The 22,103-nt window shown below is 41.5% G+C and overlaps 1 protein-coding gene across 8 annotated transcripts in view; it reads left to right on the forward strand.

Moving 5' to 3' along the window:
- Window positions 1-22,103, forward strand: part of PPP1R36 (protein phosphatase 1 regulatory subunit 36) — a 39,446-nt gene that overhangs the window by 11,282 nt on the left and 6,061 nt on the right. For 4 of the 8 annotated variants that reach the window (XM_054530207.1, XM_054530210.1, XM_002824843.3 and 1 more), the window contains 5 exons: window positions 3,570-3,656; window positions 4,176-4,273; window positions 4,459-4,525; window positions 7,187-7,285; window positions 13,247-13,381. In XM_054530207.1, the coding sequence (XP_054386182.1) occupies window positions 3,570-3,656; window positions 4,176-4,273; window positions 4,459-4,525; window positions 7,187-7,285; window positions 13,247-13,381 (486 nt within the window). The remainder of the gene's footprint in view (window positions 1-3,569; window positions 3,657-4,175; window positions 4,274-4,458; window positions 4,526-7,186; window positions 7,286-13,246; window positions 13,382-22,103) is intronic. The other 4 variants (XM_054530208.1, XM_054530209.1, XM_054530212.1 and 1 more) reach the window with 1 other exon arrangement.

Below are 22,103 nucleotides of genomic sequence, written 5' to 3' on the forward strand. Positions count from 1 at the left end.
AGAGGAGTGCTAGACTTCTAGGTATTCTGAAGCTCAGATAAAGAAAAGATGATCCCTTTCCCTCCCCCAGCTTGAACTTCCTGACCTCTCTCCTGGTCAAATGACACAGGAAATCTTACCCTCAGAGACAACCTAGCTCCCTACTCATAGGCAAGTCTTGCCTCACGTTTGCAGATTGTACCCTGATGGGGATGACTATCAGAATACAACAGGATACCCATAACCTCCATGCAAGAAATGCCAGGGAAAGGGTGGCCATTATTTATTAATAGGTAGTTAAGGAAGAGCAGTGGAGAATGGTTTGAAGGGAGACCTGGGTTTACATCCTAGCTCTGCCCCTTACTAGATGGTTATCAGTTGTCATGTTGTTACTTAGCCTCAATAATTCTCAGCTCCTTAATCTATAAAATGAAATAATAATGCCTCGTGAGAAGTAAAGGAGGGTGCTGGTATAGTTCATCAGCATGCATGCCCATTTCTTATTTGGTAAAGAGATAATACCTTTACTCACAGGCATCCTCTAGGTTGGCCCACGAGGCAGACTTTTCTCTCTGACATAGTACCTGCTATCTTTTCCCTTCTTGCTTCAAGTGCCCCTATTCCAAAGCTGGGAGAGAACCAGCAGTCTACCTGAATGTTTGCCGAGGTCATGGACTCCCCTGAGGACATAAAACCAAGGAAACCCTACTCTTTTGTCATGGCCTGAGAGAAGACTCTCTGAGAACCATCAAAGAGGTCTAACTTGTGTGGAAGCCAAGAGTGGTCCAGCCCTCTGCATTTACGTGATGGATTCTAGAGAGAAAATATGAATTTCTTTCCTGTTTACTTCAAGGCAAGGGGAATGACATGATTATATTGTAATATTAGGGAACTACATCCACCTTGTACTCTGGAGATAGTAGGAGGGTACAGGCTAGCTAGCCCAGACTGTGGTTTGGGCACCAATCAGAGGTTCAATTCACAGCGCAATTTTCAATTATTGGCTGGGCGCGGTGGCCCACACCTGTAATCCCAGCACTTTGGGAGGCCGAGGTGGATGGATCACTTGAGGTCAGGAGTTTGAGACCAGCCTGGCCAACATGGTAAACCCCATCTCTACTAAAAATACAAAAATTAGCAGGATGTGGTGGCAGGCACCTGTAATCCCAGCTACTTGGGAGGCTGAGGCAGGAGAATCGCTTGAACCCGGGATGAAGAGGTTGCAGTGAGCTGAGATCATGCCACTCCAGCCTAGGTGACAGAGTGAGACTCAGTCTCAAAAAAAAAAAAAAATTTCAGTTATTACTAGTGTTGCTTGTTGGTGATTCCAAATGCATTGTGAGCATAGGCTGCTTTCAGGGCTATGGCAGAGCACTCACTCACCAAGTGGAACCTGTCTTACCAGCCAAGCTAGAGAATGACTTCAGTGAAGTGAAAGCCATTCAGACAAGTGTGAAGTAGAGAAGGTGTGTCCAGAGGTCAGAGCATAAAGACTAAAAGCTTAGCAGTAAATGCCAGACTATTGGCTAAGGGCAGGCACTATCTACCAGTTTCTAACACTGGGACATGGGTCAGCCTCTCCAAGCCCTAGTTCTCCATCAGTAAAATGACAGCATTATACTAGATGATATTTTTTTTTCTTCCAATAACCCCCAAATTCTATGATTTTATGATTTTATTTTTAATTTTATTTTATTACTATTTTTTTTTTGAGACGGAGTTTCACTCTTGTTGCCCAGGCTGGAATGAAATGGTGTGATCTTGGCTCACTGCGACCTCCACCTCCCGGGTTCAAGCAATTCTCCTGCCTCAGCCTCCCAGGTAGCTGGGATTACAGGCATGGGCCACCACACCTGGCTAATTTTGTATTTTTAGTAGAGATGGAGTTTCTCCATGTTGGTCAGGCTGGTCTCAAACTCTTGACCTCAGGTGATCTGCCTACCTCGGCCTCCCAAAGTGTTGGGATTACAGGCGTGAGCCACCGTGCCCGGCCTCACTTTTTTATTTTTAGACAGGGTCTCACTCTGTCACCTAGGCTGGCTAGAGTGCAGTGGTGCAATCTCAGCTCACTGCAATCTCCACTTTCTGGGCTCAGGCAATCCTCCCATCAACATTTGGTATCTTTCCATTTCTTTTTCCCTGCACACCTCCATCCCCAGTATTTTAGCACACCCTTCCCCATGAATACCCAATTCTTGGAGACCAGTGATAAGAGCAGCACCAGAAAGAATGAAAAGCTTAGAAATCATCACTGGCCAACTTGGTGCCAGTCATCTTAAAAGAAAAAAAAAAAAAAGAAAAGAACAGTGGAAAAATTTAAAAAAATCATTCCCTTGAGGTAATATTATGTACATGCTTTTGGCAGCTAACCTACAACATGAATATTGCCAGGCAGTTGGAGAAACTCCTGGAAGAAGAAGAAAGTACCAAGCTGACTTTAATACTCTCATGGGGAGGTATTTCTTTAACAAAATTTCTTTGTGGGATTTACCAAGGAAATAATAAAGTTCTCATGATTGATATCCACATTTAGAGAATGAATAAAGTTGAGGGGAAGTGCTTCTATTACTGCATCTGCATCTCAGCTTAACAGAGGGACACATAACTTTGGGCAGAGGGTAAACTTCGGCATTGTGTTATCAATGTGGCATTGTTATAACCCACAATGGGTTTGGCAGACACCACAGTTCTCCCAGAAAATGTACTATTTATAAGGCAGGAACCTTGTCCTGTTAGTCTTCAAAACACTTTTCTCTGTTTTTCTGTTAGCGTTTGCTGAGACTCTCGAGAGTCTGTTCAATGACTCTGATCAGAAACCATCTTATTTTCAATGTCATAGCAATTCCTAACACATAGTAGATCGTCAGTATAGATTTGTTTGTTGTTTAATTGGGTTCCTTTGTTAGTCAAACTCATTACGGCTTAGTAGTGCTTGTACAACATGCTAAGAAACTCTGAGTTAAGTAAAAGGTCCTGAAACCTACCTGGAGATGGAGATGGCTGAGGCCTTTAGAAGAGTCCACAGCAGTGAATACTGAGATTGCTGTTTGGGAGGCAGGATTGTCTGATGGCTCAGCACTTGGCTCTGTGGCTAAGAACCTGGGCACCACTCATGACTGCCAGTTGCTGTTATTTTAGTCAAGTCACTTAATTTCTTTTTAAGTTTCCATTTTTCTTGTATGTAAAGATAGTGATCATATTTTGTGTTAGAGTTTCCATGAGGGTTAAATGAGATTGTGCCTAAAAGCACTTGTCATATAACAAGTGCCTTAATAAATAATCTTTTCAAACTTACCAAGAGCTTTCTGTTTCTTACGAAGTTACTACAATATTTTTCAGATATTCTGTGTGTGGTGGTATTCTGGAGATTGCTGATGGTTAGAGGCTGAATGTAAAGTCTGAAGTTTTAATTTTTTTCTCTAGATAAGTGTTCCATATATAAATAGATGAATTGAACACGGCTGTGTCTCAGATTATCTTCAGCCTCTGCTGATAATATATGCTAGTCCAAAGATTATGAGCTATGATATGATTTGACTTGTTTTCCCCTGGAAAAGGTGAAGTCCCTAATTATCTCATTTTTATTGCAGTTTTACACCTGCAGTAGAAGTCAAGGAAAAAGGAAAGAAAGGCAAAGCAGTTCACTTTGCAGAAATTGATGGTCCAGCTTCAGACAGGTAGATTAACTTCCCAATCATGCCAGAGTTGCTGATAGCATCTCTCAGTGGAATGGCTTCAGCCTTTACAAACTACAAAAATACCATTCCTGTTATTCTAGGTCGCAATGCGAATACCCATCAAAGAAAGAACATGCACTGTTTCAGAATTATGGTGGGAATTACGATAGTCCCGATAAATGTATCCTGTTAACTTGGCTGTTAGCACATCTTCAACTTTTTACAGTTTTTTAAAATTTGAAAATGATAGGTACACCAGAACAGATGATTTAAATGATCTATTTTGGAAGGTATTTGTATTTACATTTTATATCAGGCAGTGAACATCCCTCTTGCCTTAACATAGTAAATAAAATGTTTAATAAAAAGCATTCCAAAATGATCTTACATCAAACAAAACCCATGTATGACACTCAGGCTCTTATTACTTTTTAATAAATGCGTCCTGCACTTCAGGACAGATTAAATACAACTAAAATATATTAAAACACTACTAGAAACTGTTATATTCCAAAACAGGTTGACAGATAAAAGACTTGCTGCAAAAGATGATAAGTCAGCTAAAGCTGTAGAGAAACGAGGTCAACAGGGCACCATTACACTGGATGATGTTAAATGTGAGTAACTGTTTCTTTATGCATACATAAACATCCATCTGTACATGCATACATAAACATCCATCCATACATCCATACATAAACATCCACCCATCTATATATAACATCCATACGTAAACATATCTTGTGTGCCTCTCTAAGGCAGCTCTTTGTCCCTCTCTCAATTGTTCATTTTCTCTTTTCAGTTGTTGCTTTGCTTTTGCTACAAGATACTGAGATGCAGCGGATCTGTTCTTTTACAACATTTATGAGGTATCTATTGCTTATGAGGCATTTTAGATCTTTTATCCTTTATTTTTCAGTAACTTCATCTGATAAGTGATGACAAATCTAATTTTTAGAGGAAGAGCATGAGGCTGGCTCTATGCAAGCCATCCTCTCAGGACCTAGTCACAAAGACTGCGACCAAAGAGTCAGGGAGAGGAAGCCAGAAGTCATGGGAACCCCAAAGAAAATCCCAGGGCAAGTAGTATGGAGAGCATGCTGTCAGAGTCTCACATGGACTGTGCTATTTTTATATAATAGTTAAAGGATATACCCATTTACTGGCCAGGTGCGGTGGCTCACGCCTGTAATCCCAACATTTTGGGAGGCCGAGGCAGGCGGATCACAAGGTCAGGAGTTCGAGACCAGACTGGCCAATGTGGTGAAACCCCATCTCTACTAAAAATACAAAAATTAGCTGTGTGTAGTGGTGGGCGCCTGTAATCCCAGCTACTTGGGAGGCTGAGGCAGGAGAATTACTTGAACCTGGGTGGCGGAGGTTGCAGTGAGCTGAGATTGCGCCAATGCACTCCAGCCTGGGTGACAGAGCAAGACTCTGTCTCAGACCAAAAAAAAAAAAAAAAACAAACATTAGCCAGGCGTGGTGGCAGACACATGTAATCCCAGATACTTTGGCAGCTGAGGCAGGAGAATTGCTTGAACCTGGGAGGCAGAGGCTGCAGTGAGCCAAGATCGTGCCATTGCACTTCAGCCTGAGCGACAGAGCAAGACTCCCTCTAAAAAAAAAAAAAAAAAAAAGATATACCCATTTACTGAAGATCACTTTTCTCTACTAGTTATATTTGGCAGCCCCAGGATGTGCTAGGTGTGTGACTCTGGGTAAGTTTCTTGACCTTTGTAAGCCTCGGTCTCCTCAGCTACAAAATTGGGAAGTAATTGTGTAATTGTGTCCCCTTTGTATGGCTATGCGTGGCTGTGCCTCACGTGGCCCTGCACCACGAATGCTCAGTGAGAGTTGGGTGCCCGATGCCATTTGCACCCCTCCCCATTCCCTCTGCACACACATACAGGCTGCTTGTGGCAACTGCCTGAGACTCAGCCTGAAGGCCTCATTCCACCACAGGCACACACTCAGCCTGACTGCAGGGCAAGTTCGGAGCTAGGGAATCAGTGCCCTAGAAGCAGCCCTCATTCAGTGCCCTGCTGGTGGAGGAGTTGATAGGTAGACTCTTGAGATGTTTTCTACACTGTCTCCCAGAGTCACCGCAGGACTGAACTCCGCTTACTTGTTAACACCCTCTTTGTTGGCTTCCTTTCCTTTCCTGTCTCATTTCCCCACTTTCCTACTGATGTTTCCTGAGATCACTCCCAACTAAACTGTTCACTTTCAAGTATTTGGCCCAGTGTCTGTTGCTGGGGGAACCCAGCCTGAGACAGGGAGTTATTAATATCTTGACAAGAAAATCTGTAATGCTCACCCTCATCCTGCTCTTTAGGGATAGTTCAATAAAGCAATGCCAGAGAAATAATTTCCATTTGGGGCCACAAAGAAGGCAGCAAAAGTCTTGAAAAATATTTAGAAAGAAAACAGTGACTTCTAGTTAAATACAAATGAGAGAACATTGTAAATCAGTGCAGCCCTTTTGGAGAGCAAGGCACATACACTCTGTGGTAGCAATTTCACTTCTGTCTATAATATTAAAAAAAACAGCTAAATACCCACAATAGAAGACTAGTTAAATATGAGGTATAGAATATTCTATTCAGCTCTTTAAAAGAAAGAAGGAAATCTACATATAATATCATAGAAAGAGGTTTATGCTACACAGAAAAGGGACAAAAGCAAGTTGCAAAGAATTGTATATATAGTATTACCCCACTTATTACCAAAAAACATTTTGAAGGCATATATTCATGTACATGTATATATGTTGGTGGAGGAGGATGTTACATGTGATTGTCTATGTTTTAGAAAGTTTAGAAAGGATTCATACCAAACTCTTTTTTTTTCTTTTTTTGAGATGGAGTCTTGCTCTTTTGCCCCGGCTGGAGTGCAGTGGCACGATCTCAGCTCACTGCAACCTCCACCTCCTGGGTTCAAGTGATTCTCCTGCCTCAGCCTCCCAGCTAGCTGGGATTACAGGGATGCACCACCACACCCGGCTAATTTTTGTAATTTTTAGTAGAGATGGGGTTTTGCCAGGCTGGTCTCGAACTCCTGACCTCAAGTGATCCACCCGCCTTGGCCTCCCAAAGTGCTGGGATTACAGGCATGAGCCACTGTGCCTGGCCCATACCAAACTCTTAATAGTGGTTACCACTAGGGAGTAGGATGGTGACAGAGGTAGGAGGAGAGAACTTTTTACTTGATACATTTCTCTACATTTTTTAAACAATGGAAATATATTGTATAATAACTTTTTAAAAATGAAAATTAATTAGTAAGCACAACTATAAGAATTTAGTGTCTGACCTCTCCAAAAGTTTTACTTACAAAAACCAGATTTCTTAAATTTTTAAATATATAGTAGATATAATTTTAAGTGGTAAATTAGTTCTTTGATAGGCATGATAACATGATTTTCTACTTATTCTTGTGTTGTGTGCTCATATATTTTTTATGAGAAATCTTACATTTGAAATAGGTTAGCATTGACTCTTTTTTTGTTGTTTCAAATCTCCCCATAGGAATAAGAATCTTGATAATTTCCTCATGGCATTATTGTACTACTTATCCCGTTACTTGGAAAAAAACTCACTGGAAAAGAAACCCAAAAGCTATATGGTGTAAGTAAGGCTTTATAGTGTGCTTTAGAGTTTTATCACTGCCAGTATTAAAAGTAACTTTTGTCTAGGATAAAGAGATGATGGAAATTTTTAAATCTTTGAGATATACTAAGACATTTTACATGGGAAGAGTGTGTCAGTTTTTAAAGCTCACTGGGTAATTTATATGTGTAGTCCAGCAACAAAATATTCCAACTGATACAGACTAGCATTGCACAATAATGAGATAATGAAAGCCATGTATGTAATTTTAAATTTCTGGTAAACATATCTTAAAAATGTAAAAAGATACACGTGAAATTAATTTTAGTAGTGTCTTTTATTTAACCCAATGATGCAAAAAATATTATCACTGCAACAGTAGTTGATATTAGCAAGTTATTAATGAGATATGTTACTTTTTTGTAGTAAGTCTGGTGTCTATTTTATACCTATATCTCAATTCATACTAGACACATTCTCAGTAGCCACATGTGGCTAGTGGCAACCATCTTGAATGGTACAGATATAGTTGTTGTTTGTATGCTTTTTATGCTTACAAAGTTCTTGCTAAAGGGCTTGTAAGCATCCGATTTAAAAAATCTAAGAATTAAAAAAATTAATATATTTGGCCAAAGTGGCATTCCACATCACAGGAAAAAATCCAAGGTTTCTTAGGCTACTTATAAAGAATATAAATGCTTTAGCTTTAGGCAGAAGTGGCGCAGAGGTGTACACCAGGGCAAGAATCTGGGAACTCAGAGTACAGAGCAGAACAATGCCTCTCAGCCTTGGTGACCTTTTGCAAGCCATGGAACTTTCCACGTGCCAGGCTGCCCTCCCCAGTACGTGTGGAACCAACCCAATGATTTAGCTGTTAGGAATGCTGGGTAGAGTAATTAAGTTGTTGCTGCAGGATGTTTTCAAAATGCAAAACCCTGTATACAATCAAGCAGTTGGAAAAACATCTTATGGATAGAATAAATGTATCTGGATAGTAGTTTTGTAAAGAACCAAATAAATAATTTAAAAACTCTTGTTCCTGTAAAGCCATCATAATATACAACATCAGTGTTATTTTGGGACTGTATTTCACAACAGGGCAGCCAGAGCATGAAATGTTTCTATGGTAGCAAGCAAAAGGGTTTAAAGCCAGCTGTGGACTTAGAAGGTTTGAAGATTCTTACTATTTCCAAATGAAACTTATTAGACATTTTTGGCACTTTGGCTTATTACATTTTTTTAATGGTATTTCCTCTTCTGAGGCTTATTGCTAATCTGGCAAAAAGATTTGTTTAATTTCTTTTTTCTTTTCTATTTTTTTTGAGTTGGAGTCTGGCTCTGTCACCCAGGCTGGGGTGCAGTGGTGCAATCTCGGCTCACTGCAACCTCCACCGCCCAGGTTCAAGTGATTTTCCCACCTCAGCCTCCTGAGTAGCTGGGATTACAGGCGCCCACAACCACGCCCAGTTAATTTTTGTATTTTTAGTAGAGATGGGGTCTCACCATGTTGGCCAGTCTGGTCTTGAACTCCTGACCTCAGGTGATCTGCCTACCCCAGCCTCCCAAGGTGCTAGTATTACAGGTGTGAGCCACTGTGCCTGGCCTACTTTCTTAATTGATAAGAATAGATAATAAGACAGGCTTACTAGTTAAAGATGCACTAAACATACTAGAACACAGTGGTATAAGGTAGACTGTTCCTTAGAAGGAAATCAGTTACTCAGATTGACAAAAACAAACCAATCGAAGGCTTAAAAGTATGGATTTTGGCGGGCAAGGTGGTTCATGCCTGTAATCCCAACACTTTGGGAGGCCAAGGCGGGTGGATCATGAGGTCAGGAGTTCGAGACCAGCCTGACCAACATGGTGAAACCCCGTCTCTACTAAAAATACAAAAATTAGCCCGGCGTGGTGGCACACTCCTGTAATCCCAGCTCCTCAGGAGGCTGAGGCAAGAGAATTGCTTGAACCTGGGAGGCAGAGGTTGCAGTGAGCCGAGATGGCACCATTGCACTCCAGCCTGGGCGACAGAGCGAGACTCCGCCTTAAAAAAAAAAAAAGTATGGAGTTTATGGTGTGATTCTAAAAATAAAAATTACAACTTTTTATTTTCAGGCTTCCTGTGGTCAGTTGGTTTACTTACTATAATAGAATTAAATATTGATTGCATTGAGGTATCTGCACAGAAGAAAAAAATTGATTTCAAATACCAAGATAGAGCATAGGGATAGTAATAGCATTTAATTCACAGAGTTATTATACAGAAGTAGATGAGACAGTGTATCTTAACCCAGTGCATGGCACTTGGGAGGAAAGCCTACAGCCGTGAGAGGAAAGCAGAAAAGGGTGAAGATGGATGGCAACGGTACACTTAAATGATGTCAGGTGATTAAAAGCCCTACTTCCAGAAGAAGAAACCTTATCCCTATTTTACAGATGAAGAAATTAAGGCTCACAGAGGTTAAATAGTTTGTTGGGGATTACGTACCATACCTAGGAGATGACATTACAGTTCCTAGGTAGAACTGATATTAGAACCTAGGTCTGTTTAACTCCAAGGCTTGTGCCTTAACCACTGTACAACATGCCCAGCACTTCCCACCAGTCAACTGCACTGTTTTCCAGAGTTTATCTGTCCATAATTAGAATTTTTAGCTTCTGAACAATTATGTATGTACTGTTTGTTTGTTTGTTTGTCTGAAACGGAGTCTTGCTCCATCAACCAAGCTGGAGTGCAGTGGCACAATCTCGGCTCACTGTAACCTCTGCCTCTCGGGTTCAAGTGATTCTCCTGCCTCAACCTCCTGAGTAGCTGACACTACAGGCATGTGCTACCATGCCTGGCTAATTTTTTATATTTTTGGTAGGGATAGAATTTCACCATGTTGGCCAGGCTGACCTTGAACTCCTGACCTCAGGTGATCTGCCCACCTCAGCCTCCCAAAGTGCTGGGATTATAGGCCTGAGCCACCGTGCCCAGCCTGTATGTTCTTTTAAACATAATATCATATATACTTTCAAGTTATTATAATCTTCATAATTATAATTTTTAATGGTAGCATAGTTTTCCATCAAGCCAATGTGTGTGAATTGACTTACCTACTAAGAGGCAGTATGTTATAGTGGTTAAGGGTACAGATTTTGATGCTTGGGTTACATCTCGTGGAAGACTCACTCATAAGTTAGGTTAATAAGCATCAAGTCCTTAAACAATACCTGACTGTATTGCTGCTCCCTTTATCCTTCTGTTTTAGTCTGTTCTCATGCTTCTAATAAAGACATACCCAACTGGGTAATTTATAAAGGAAAGAGGCTTAATGGACTCACAGTTCCACATGGCTGGGGAGGCCTCACAATCATGGTGGAAGGCGAATGAGGAGCAACGGCATGTCTTACATGGTGGCAGGCAAGAAAGCATGCGCAGGGGAACACCCCTCATAAAACCATCAGATTTCATGAAACTTACTATCATGAGAACAGCATGGGAAAGACCCGCCATGATGATTCAGTTACCTCCCATTGGGTCCCTCCCATGACACATGGGAATTATGGGAGCTACAATTTAAGATGAGATTTAGGTGGGGACACAGCCAAACCATATCACCTTCTATTTTATATATTTTGGCAGTTTCTAATTTTTCTGATATATAAATAATGATTGCATTGAATGTCCTCATGCATAAAAGTTTCCTCCTAATTTTGGATGATTTTTTTAAAAGAATAAATTTGCAGGAGAGATGATATTGGATCAAAATTTATGATAATTTCCATGGCTCTTGAAATTATTTTCAGTTTTTTTCCCCAAAGGATTATGCCAATTTTCTGTTACAAGCAATGCATGAGCACATCCATTTCAACAAAATTTTGTCAGCATTATTGTTTGCACTTTTAAAGAATGTGCTTTAAAAATGAACCACTAACTGGGTTTGTATTTAAGGCAGTTTTACAAAATTAGATGGGGGGATGGTTTCCAGACACAGAAATGTGGTGCAAACAGGCCACCTCTGCCTGGAGTTTTGTATATAGGTTAGCTTCTCTTGAGTATTTTTTTTTCATAGCTTTTTCCTTTTTTTTCCATTTCAACACATCAGTTCTTTATGTATATGTGCATATGGGGTCTAGGGACCACTTGCCTTGGAATCATTTGGGAAGATTGTTTTAAATTTCCTGGGCTAGACCCAGACTCCTGAGCCAGAATCTTGGAGAGAGGGTTGCACTGGGAATTTGCACTTTTAGCAAATATCCCCAGTGATTCTTTCATAATTCATAGGTTTATTAAAACTTGAGAAGCATTGGCCTAAAAGCTTCAAGGCATTCCTTGGTGGTTGTAGTCTGATTTGGTTGTTTTCTACAGCAAAAGAAGAATATTAGCTACTGGCAGCTCCGGCAGAGTAGGTTGACCAGTGAGGGTGGAGCTGCTGAAGAAAACAGGCACAGGGGTGTGGCCACTGGGGTGCATCTGGAGGGGTGTGTTTGGGTTATATCCTCCATGCCATGAGGGGAAGGGGGTGTATTAAGGATAATACAGTTTGTCTTTGTATTAAGGATAATAATAACTGACTTCATGGAGTCAGTCCAATGGTTATATCAGAAGGGGCAGTCATTTGTCCCTGTTTAGAGTAAATATCGTTTGGTGTCTAGTGACACCTCACTTTTCAATAAGAGTACAACTCACTTTTCAATAACTACATTGGAATGTATCATCAGCAATATTTCCTACTGTATTGTACAGCAGAAACTTAAAATTTGGCTTCAGATGTGCTGTAACCTAAGAACAGTTTGTCTTTGTGAAAGTTCATTTGCAATTCAATTGAAACTGCGGCTGGTTTCACAGAGAAGCAGTGTTATTGTAATTGATGCCAAAGTTCCCAGAGTAGTAGTCCACAGATGCCTTCTTAGCAAACACAGCTACACTCAGAACTGAGAGTTGGTCCTTGTTCACATGTTGAGCCCCCAAACTCAGTAGTGACATAGGGAACGCAGGGGAAGCTGAGGTACGTAGCCTCCACGGTTGTTTTAGGAAAATAGCAGGAAAGTAGGCTGCTAACCGCCTCAGCAACCAGTATAGATAATTTGTTAATTGAGCTGTTCTATATAAATTAGGACGACCTGCATATAAAATTGAGGATACATAACATAAAGTATAATCTATTAAAAAAGCAAAAATAGGCTGGGCGTGGTGGTTCATGCCTGTAATCCCAGCACTTCGGGAGGCCAAGGTGGGTGGATCACTTGAGGTCGGGAGTTCAAGACCAGCCTGGCCAACATGGTGAAACCCTGTCTCTACTAAAAATACAAAAATTAGCCGGGCATGGTGGCAGGCACCTGTAATCCCAGTTACTCGGGAGGCTGAGGCGGGAGAATTCCTTGAACCTGGGAGGTGGAGGTTGCAGTGAGCCGAGTTCATGCCACTGCACTCCAGCTTGGGCGGTACAGTGAGACTCTGTCTCAAAAAAAAAAAAAGAAAAAAAGCAAAAATACACCGTAAACTTGAGATGCTGATTCCAATGATTAAATATGAAGGGACTTTAAGGATTTTCCTATACCACTGCTTAAATAAAATAAACTCATTGGTAAGTGAAGTCTGTTGACTCACTTGTATTTCTTTCAAAACAGTTTATGGCTGGGCACACTGGCTCACGCCTGCCATCTCAACACTTTGGGAGGCCAAGGGGAGGATCACTTGAGTCCAGGAGTTCAAGATCAGCCTGGACAACAGTGAGACCCTGCCTCTACACAAAATAAAAAAAGATTAGCCAGGCATGGTGGCATGCGCCTATGAGGTAGGAGGATTGCTTGAGCCCTGGAGGTTGAGGCTGCAGTGAGCTGTGATCGCACCACTGCACTCCAGCCTAGGTAGCAGAGCAAGACCCTGTCTTAAAGAAAAGAAGAAAAGTTTATAAATCTGACTTTTTGCTAGTTAATATAGGCGTTTATGACAATTAACCCAAATTCTCTTTTTTTTGTCCTCCCCATCAGAGGCCTTGTAGAGAAAAAAGAAATGGAATTGGTTTTAAGTGAATTAGAAGCAGCACAGAGGTACTTGGCGCAGAAGTACTGTATCCTTGTGCTGGGCTTGGCCATGCCGGATAAGCATCACATGTGCTGTGGAAAGTAAGCAGATACTTACACTTCATTAGATCATCACTCCATCATAGACTCACATCCTTAAGATGCTTCTGTTTGACTTTTGTTACCTTGAGAAAATGTTCCTTTTTCTTTTGTCCAGAGTAATTGGGCTCAGGTGAGGATCTGTCCCGAACCCTTGTAATATCTCCTTTGAGAGAGCGAAGTACATGTGGAAGAAATCTCAGAATCTCAGCTGATATTTTTAAAACTTTCCACTGCTTGAGATTGAATGACATGGTCTCTCAGTGAAATCTTGCTCTCAACCAGGAAGGGCTTTTGCTGCCAGACTTGGCTTCCTTGGGCAGGAGGCCTGGTGGGGCCGGTAGTGCAGGGGGATTAGGTGTCTCCCTGTCCTTTTACTGCTTATTTTGCAGCAGCAACAATTGTGAGTAGGAGCTGCTGAGGTGTGGATTCTAAGATGGTTCTTTGCGGGAAGATCATTTTTACCTTAGGATGACTATTTTTACACCACTGCAATTAAAACTTAAAGAGGAGTCTCATCACAGGTTTGGGATCACAAGGTCAAAAGCATCAACCCTTAACTCAGAATCTCCTTCTCTGAGTTTCACAACAGGCCCCAGATCTACACCATGGTCATAGCCAGAACGGTTTTTTCCCCCATAGGAAAATAATTATTCCCCCCATAGGAAAAGAACCTAGTACATGATGTGTCTCTTTCTACATTCTCCATATTTTCAAAGACCAGCTTTGTCAATGAGCATACTTACACAGTTGTTGGTATATACATTTTTGTATTCTGTATTTCCTGGGTACTTTCTCTTATTATTCTGATTATATGATTTCACTTACCACTTTGAATAGAATTCTGTTATGTAACATACATATTTGCTTAACCATTCTTTTTGTGTACATTTGTATAATTTTAGTTTTTGTGTGTTATAATATTTCTGCATTGAATATTCTTTGTTCATTTGGACTATTTCCTTATGGCTTATTTTCCACAGTATATTTACCTAGAAGGCCACAGTTTTGTAGCTCTTCATACATACTGCTAGATTGTTCTCTAAAAAGGTTAAGACATTTTGGTTTTTTTTTTTGAGACGTAGTCTTGCTCTGTCACCCAGGCTGGAGTGCAGTGGCGCAATCTTGGCTCACTGCAAGCCCCGCCTCCTGGGTTCATGCCATTCTCCTGCCCCAGCCTCCCAAGTAGCTGGGACTACAGGCGCCCGCCACCACGCCCAGCTAATTTTTTGTATTTTTAGTAGAGACAGGGTTTCACCATGTTAGCCAGGATGGTCTCGATCTCCTGACCTCGTGATCCACCCACCTCGGCCTCCCAAAGTGCTGGGATTACAGGCGTGAGCCACCGCGCCTGGCCTAGGTTAAGACATTTTGTATTACCATCAGCAGTAAGTATATCTGGTTGCATTGGGTTTTATTACTTTAATATTTTTGATAGTTTAAAGGTGTATAAAAAGCTTAAAGATGTTTTATTTGACTGAGTATCTTTTTTTTTTTTTTTTGATGAAGTCTCGCTCTTGTCCCCGTAGGCTGGAGTGCAATGGCATGATCTCGGCTCACTGCAACCTCTGCCTCCTGGGTTCAAGTAATTCTCCTATCTCGGCCTCCCGAGTAGCTGGGATTACAGGCACACACCACCATGCCTGGCTAATTTTTGTATTTTTAGTAGAGACGGGGTTTCACCATATTGGTCAGGCTGGTCTCAAACTCCTGACCTCAGGTGATCCACCCACCTCAGCCTCCCAAAGTGCTGGGATTATGGGCATGAGCCACGGCACTCCACCCTGATTCATTCTTTAGTTGGGTAGATTTTTTCCAAGTTACCCAGGGTCTGAGGGGCACAGGCATATGTTCTCTAATTTCTTCTTGGCTATTCATAAGGATCATATATTAGTTTATAAAGTTAAAAAACAGATATACATATGAAGTTTCTCTCAGATGGAACTTGATATTTATTGATGTTTGCATCGATATACTTTCAGTTCAGGCTCACTTTCTTTGTTTTTTGGTTGTATCTTGGCGTTGTTGGCCATTTCTCTTCTCTTGCACCCCTGTTTCTATAGTGGTGGATGTCCTCGATCCACTTCCGAGGCCCAGCATCTCTGTGATTCGATTCACCATGTGTGTGTGATTTTTCATGATTTGGGAATACACTCTTAATGTGTATCCCTGACAACACCCATTCTTTATTCTACTACATCCGTTCTGCAGCTTTCAAGTTTTTGCTGCTGCAGTTCTTTTATGGAGTTGACAAGTTTGGTTCTGCTTTCCAGCATAGGACAATGAAAATGTGGCACCAGGGAGCGTAACTGAGCAGTGGCCCCAGCTGTTGCACCTGAATCCACCACCAGGTCTGCACTGAGGCCACATGTTTTAGCCTGTTTGGGTTGCTATAGCCAAGTACCATAGACAGGGTGGCTTATAAACAACAGAAATGTATTTCTCAGAGTTCTACAGGCTGCAGGTCTAAGATCAGTATACCAGCATGGTCAGGCTCTAGTGAGGGCCCTCTTCTAGGTTGCAGACTGCCAGCTTCTCATTGTATCCTCAACATGGCAGAAAGAGGATGACAGAGCTTTCTGGGGTCTCTTTTCTAGAACACTAATTCTACATACGGGCTCTATGTTCATGACTTAATTACTTCCAAAGGCCTCACATCCTGAGACCATCACACTGGGAGTTAGGATTTCAGCATATGAATTTTGGGGGAACACAAACATTCAGCTCATTGCACCATGCCTCCCACAGGCTGCCTTCTGCCAGTGTCTGGGTGCAGCAAGCCCATTCCCCACAGTTGCAGGACTTCTCTGACTGACAGCTTCAGCTTAAGGACTCCCCTTTGGCCTGGTCAAAACTTTCCTAGAGCTGTGCCGCTGTCTGAGTTCCTTCCTACGCAGACCCTCCTGCCCTTCCTCTCTCACAGGGTCAGACATGCATGGAGGTGTGACGGCACTCCTTGCCTTCTCCAGTTCTCTCCTCATTTTCTGTCACCATCATTTTCTCCAATAAATCTTGTCTTTCTTCAATAAATCTCATGTCTAGTCCTGTCTTGGTGTCTGCTTCTGATAACATATCCAACATCATAGCATTTTTAAGCTTTGCTGCCATGATTACTTTTTTTTTTTTGAGACGGAATCTCACTCTGTCACCCAGGCTGGAGTGCAGTGGTGCGATCTTGGCTCACTGCAGGCTTTCCCTCCCGGGTTCACGCCGTTCTCCTGCCTCAGCCTCCCAAGTAGCTGGGACTACAGGTGCCCACCACCACGCCCGGCTAATTTTTTGTATTTTTAGTAGAGACGAGAGTTTCACCGTGTTAGCCAGGATGGTCTCGATCTCCTGACCTCGTGATCCGCCTGCCTCGGCCTCCCAAAGTGCTGGGATTACAGGCGTGAACCACTGCGCCTGGCCTTTTTTTTTTTTTTTTTTGAGATGGAGTTTCACTTTTGTTGCCCAGGCTGGAGTGCAATGGCGCGATCTCGGCTCACCGCAACCTCTGCTACCACGCCTGGCTAATTTTTTGTATTTAGTAGAGACGGGGTTTCACCATGTTAGTCAGGCTGGTCTTGAATTCCTGACCTCAGGTGATCCACCTGCCTCGGCCTCCCAAAGTTCTGGGATTACAGGTATGTGCCACTGTGCTTGGCACTTTTTGTGTCTTTTAAAAGTACAGTCAGTCCTCATCTTTTATGCATTCAGCTTTCTACAGCCTGTTGTTCTTTCTTACAGTAATGCTCCTAAACCAGTGTTTTTCAGAGTACAACACATTAATGGATCTTGAAATCAATTTAGTAAGTCTTGAAGACAGTAGACTAGAACTTTAAAAATCAGAGTACATCATAAAAGGTAAAAGTAATATTGTTTTAGGAGACTTGTTTCAGTGTGTACTGGGGACTCTATTAAATATATTTCTTTCTGTGGGTTACAGTAAAAAATAAAAACCACAATGAGATACTATTTCACATCAGTCAGAATGGCCATTATTAAAAAGTCAAAAAATAACAGTTGCTGGCTAGGTTGCAGAGAAAAGGGAACACTTATACACTGTTGGTGGGAGTGTAAATTAGTTCAACCATCGTGGAAAGCAGTATGGTGATTCCTCAGAGAGCTAAAAGCAGAACTACCATTCGACCCAGCATTCCCATTACTGGGTATATACCCAGAGGAATGTGAAGCATTCTGCTATAAAGACACATGCATGCGAATGTTCATTGCAGCACTGTTCACAATAGCAAAGACATGGAATCAACCTAAATGCCCAACAGTGACACACTGGATAAAGAAAAGGTGGTACGTTTACACCTTGGAATACTCTGCAGCTATAAAAAAGAATGAGATCATGCCTTCTGTGGGGACATGGATAGAGCTGGAGGCTGTTATCCTTAGCAAACTAGCACAGGAGCAGAAAACGAAATACTGCATGTTCTCATTTATTTATAAGTTGAAGCTAAATGATAAGAACTTATGAACACAAAGAAAGAAGCAACAGACACTGGGGTCCACTTGAGGTGGGAATGGTAGGAGGAGGGAGAGAAGCAGAAAAAATAAGTATTGTCTACTGAGCTTAATACCTGAGCGATGTGATATTATGTACAACAAACCCCCGTGACTCGTGTTTATCTATTTAACAAACCTTCACATGTACCCCCAAACCTAAAATAAAAATTAAAAGAAAAAAGAAACCCAAAAGGACAAGAGCATATATAAACTAATGGAATTATTACATTTAATCTCTCTGATGAGTGAGGTATAGTAGTAGATTTAATATAGAGATACTTAAAAGTTGGGGATGTTTCAGCATCAAAAATACCTTCCTGTGATCCAAAAACAGGAAGCTTTTACAGGTGTCTAGGGCTGTTGGTGGAGGTTCAGCTTCCTATAGACTTCATTGTTTAGAAAGAAGTAGTGTTTTCTCTTGACAAAGTTTTTAGGAAAAGCATTATGATAAAATTACAGTCATCTTTACAGTTTCCTACTCAATCATTTATAACATCACTATTAATATTGACACTAATTTCTTTTGTCTTTAAGGTGTCATTTCTAGTTAGAAAACTAGGATTTAAGGTTAAAAAACCTGCTCTTGGGCCGGGCGCAGTGGCTCACGCCTGTAATCCCAGCACTTTGGGAGGCCGAGGTGAGCGGATCACGAGGTCAGGAGACCGAGACCATCCTGGCTAACACGGCGAAACCCCATCTCTACTAAAAATTACAAAAAATTAGCCGGGCGTGGTGGCGGGCGCCTGTAGTCCCAGCTACTAGGGAAGCTGAGGCAGGAGAATGGCGTGAACCTGGGAGGCGCAGCTTGCAGTGAGCCGAGATCGCGCCACTGCACTCCAGCCTGGGCGACAGAGCAAGACTCCATCTCAAAAAACAAAAAAACAAAAAACAAAAACAAAAACATGCTCTTAAGAAGTGGTTTTGGCCAGGCACAGTGGCTCACGCCTGTAAACCCAGCACTTTGGGAGACCGAGGCAGGAAAGTCACTTGAGCCCAGGAGTTCGAGACCAGCCCGGGCAACACAGTGAGACCCTCTCTCCAGAAAAAAATTAAAGAATTAGCTGGGCATGGTGGTGCATGCCTGTAGTTCCAGCCACCTGGGAGGCTGAGGTGGGAGAACTGTTTGAGCCAGGGAGGTTGAGGCTGCAATGTGTTATGATTGTGCTACTGCACTCCAACCTGGTGACAGAACAACACCCTGCCTCAAAAAAATTTTTTTTTAATTTCTCATACTTAATGTTTGATCTTTAAAAACACATATACATTGCAAACCAATGTTGGGATAAAAAGCAAACTATAAACAATTATACCATAATTAGAGAATTTATAATATTTTTTAGTTCTTGGCATAGAGCCTCCACTGAAGTAATTATACTTTTTCCAAGGCAATTTTTACACAAACCTTTAAAGGAACACATATGTTTGAAAGTAGATGATGGCCTCTGGTTACCACTAGCTCATTTCCAGATGGTGCTGGTCATTCTCCCACTGTATGCGACATAACCCATGTTTCCTCTGCCTGCTGGATAGCAGTTTATAGAAGAATGAGCACAGATCTCACCACCTACGTAACAAATTCCATACAGGTCAAACATTGAACAAAGCACATAAAAGACAGACTGGAACAGGTTTTTGCCATGATTCAGAAGTTTATATTGTTCTTTTGGTGGCTTTTATGTAAGAGAAGATGAGGACAATGTTTTTGCTGGTTATAAGTGATTAACTTATTTTAACATTTCACTTCTTTCCGATTTCAGTAAGCTAATATTTTCATGTGTATTTTCTGACTTTTCTCTTTCATATATGTGTTACCGAAGTGAACTGGGGTCCACTTGCCTGATGCAGTCAGGTGAAACATCCACACCGTGGTTTGTAATATCAGGAGAAAGGAGAGTATTTATTTGCAGGTTGCCAAGCAAGTAGAATCAGGCAGCTCTCGCTTAAGACCTGACCTCTCTGATGGCTTGTAAGCAAGGGTTTTTAAAGGCAGGAGTACATTTCAGGAAAGCAGAAGTTACAGGCAAAGTTGTAAATCAATACATAGAGGTTATATATTGGTTTGGACTAAAAAGGCAGGATATTTTGAAGCGGGGCCTTACAGGTCATAAGCAGATTCCAAGATTTTCTGATTTGGTTAAGGTAGAGCAGCTTGTTTAAAAAACTTGGTGTCTGCAGAAAGATGTGTTAGGTCTGGCTCGTGTACATGACTTCTAGGCCTCTCAGGAAGAACTTTAGAACAATGAATGCAGTTAGAGTTCAGTCCTCAGTCTCCCCTTATCTGAGGTCTACATGCCAGTGGACCCATTTGGTGGGGGTCTGAGTTTCTGAAAAACAATGCAGGGACATATGTTAAAATGTTATTTTTACTTTATATAGGGAACCAAACATCTTGTGACTCTAACTTCCTTGGCTGTCTTTTAAGCTACTGTTATCTTCTTATCAAGTTGCTCATTTACTTCTCAGGGCTAGCTAGGTGCCTGGAATTTCCCTTACAGGAACTCAAGGCTTTCCTTTATTTCCATGTTTGGGGGTGGGGGTGCGGTGGCAGGTCCCTAAGTGTGGGGGGGTGGTCCCTGTTTTGTCTCATATGCACACTTAATATTTGACTACAACACATTATGCTGTGTATCTCTATGATTAAAGATTTTAGTAAAACCAGCAGTTTGGGTGCTGTTAATTTAGTGCTTTCATGTCTCTTGAGAAGTAGAAGGATGTGCCTTTAAATGTCTGAGGAACCCTGACATCCCGAAAGCTTTGGCAGAATTTTGATGAACATGTTCAGTAAAAGTTCTCTGTGTTTTCTAAGTTAGATATGAAAACCTCCTTGGTGGCAGGCACATGCCATAGTTAGATCTCTTTGGTGATGGCCAATGCTGGCTCCACCCCTGCCTCTGTGCTAGTATTTATACCTTCTTCCACTGTTCTCAGTGCAGCTGTCACTTGATGGGCAACCAGAGAGGCTAGCGGTGGGGCTGACGGGGAAAAAGGGAGTCTTTTTGAAACTCAGGTGTGTAAATTATCCCTAAGCCCTATTCCTCTACCCTTACCCCCAGTCACATGCACCAAAGCCTCTTTCCCCTCCCCTAAAATACATCCCTTTGACACTCTCTTGTATAGAGCAGGCCTTGACCTTCTTTTAAACCTGATTTCACCTAGAGCAGCAGGGGGCAAGTGGGGGAGCACAACTTTTTTTTCTCCCCAGCCCAGAACCCTGGGTCTAGACTTTGTTTCCCTTTAGGAATGACAAATCATAAAATATACTTTCCTCATTTTGATTTGGAGCCAAGAGTCTAAGGTAGCAAGAAGGAATAAGAGAGCATCATAACAGGCCACTAAAAATCTCTAGATTTACTATCAGCTGGCTTTCCCCTCTTTCCTTTGGGTTGTGTCCTCAAACATGGAATGCATGGCGTCCGTGCTGACCAGCATGGTGGCCACTTGCCACACGTGGCTGTTGAGCACTTTGAAATGTAGATAGTCCAAATTGAAACATACTATAAGTGAAAAATAAGCACTGTACACAGAAAGTCTAAATATGAATAAAACATCTCAATACTTTAGAAATATTGCTTCTATATTGAAATGATAATATTTTGGGGGCTTTGGATAAAATATATTATTAAAATTAGCTTCACTTGTTTCTCTTCACTGTGGCTACCAGAAAATTTAAAATTACATTTATGGCTTGCATTATATTTCCACGGATTGTATTGTTTAAACCCCATTTCTATTTGCAGACGATTCTGGGAGGCTTAAATTTTGTTATTTTAATTTTTTAAAATTTAATTTAATTTATTTTTATTTTTTATTTTTTTTGAGATAGGGTCTCACTTTGCCACCCAGGCTAGAGTGCAGTGGCACTATCTTGGCTCACTGCAGCCTCAACTTCCTGTTCTCAAGCGATCCTCCCACCTGGCCCCATAAGTAGCTGTGACTACAAGGCGTGTGCCACCATTCTCAGCTATTTTTTTTTTTTTTGTATTTTTTGTAGGGATCGGGTTTTGCCATCTTGCCCAGGCTGGTCTTGAACTCCTGAGCTCAAGCGATCTGCCTGCCTTGGCCCCCCCAAAGCGCTAGAATTACAGGTGTGAGCCACCACGCCAGGCCAATTTTGTTATTTTATAATCAATAAATTTTTAAATTTATAATCAATTTATTTTAAGTATATGTACTTAATATAAAAATTATAAAATACCAAAATAGACAGGAAAACGACTCAAAATATACCAGC

This window comes from Pongo abelii, chromosome 15 (assembly GCF_028885655.2).
Source record: "Pongo abelii isolate AG06213 chromosome 15, NHGRI_mPonAbe1-v2.0_pri, whole genome shotgun sequence".
NCBI classification, from domain to species: Eukaryota; Metazoa; Chordata; class Mammalia; order Primates; family Hominidae; genus Pongo; species Pongo abelii.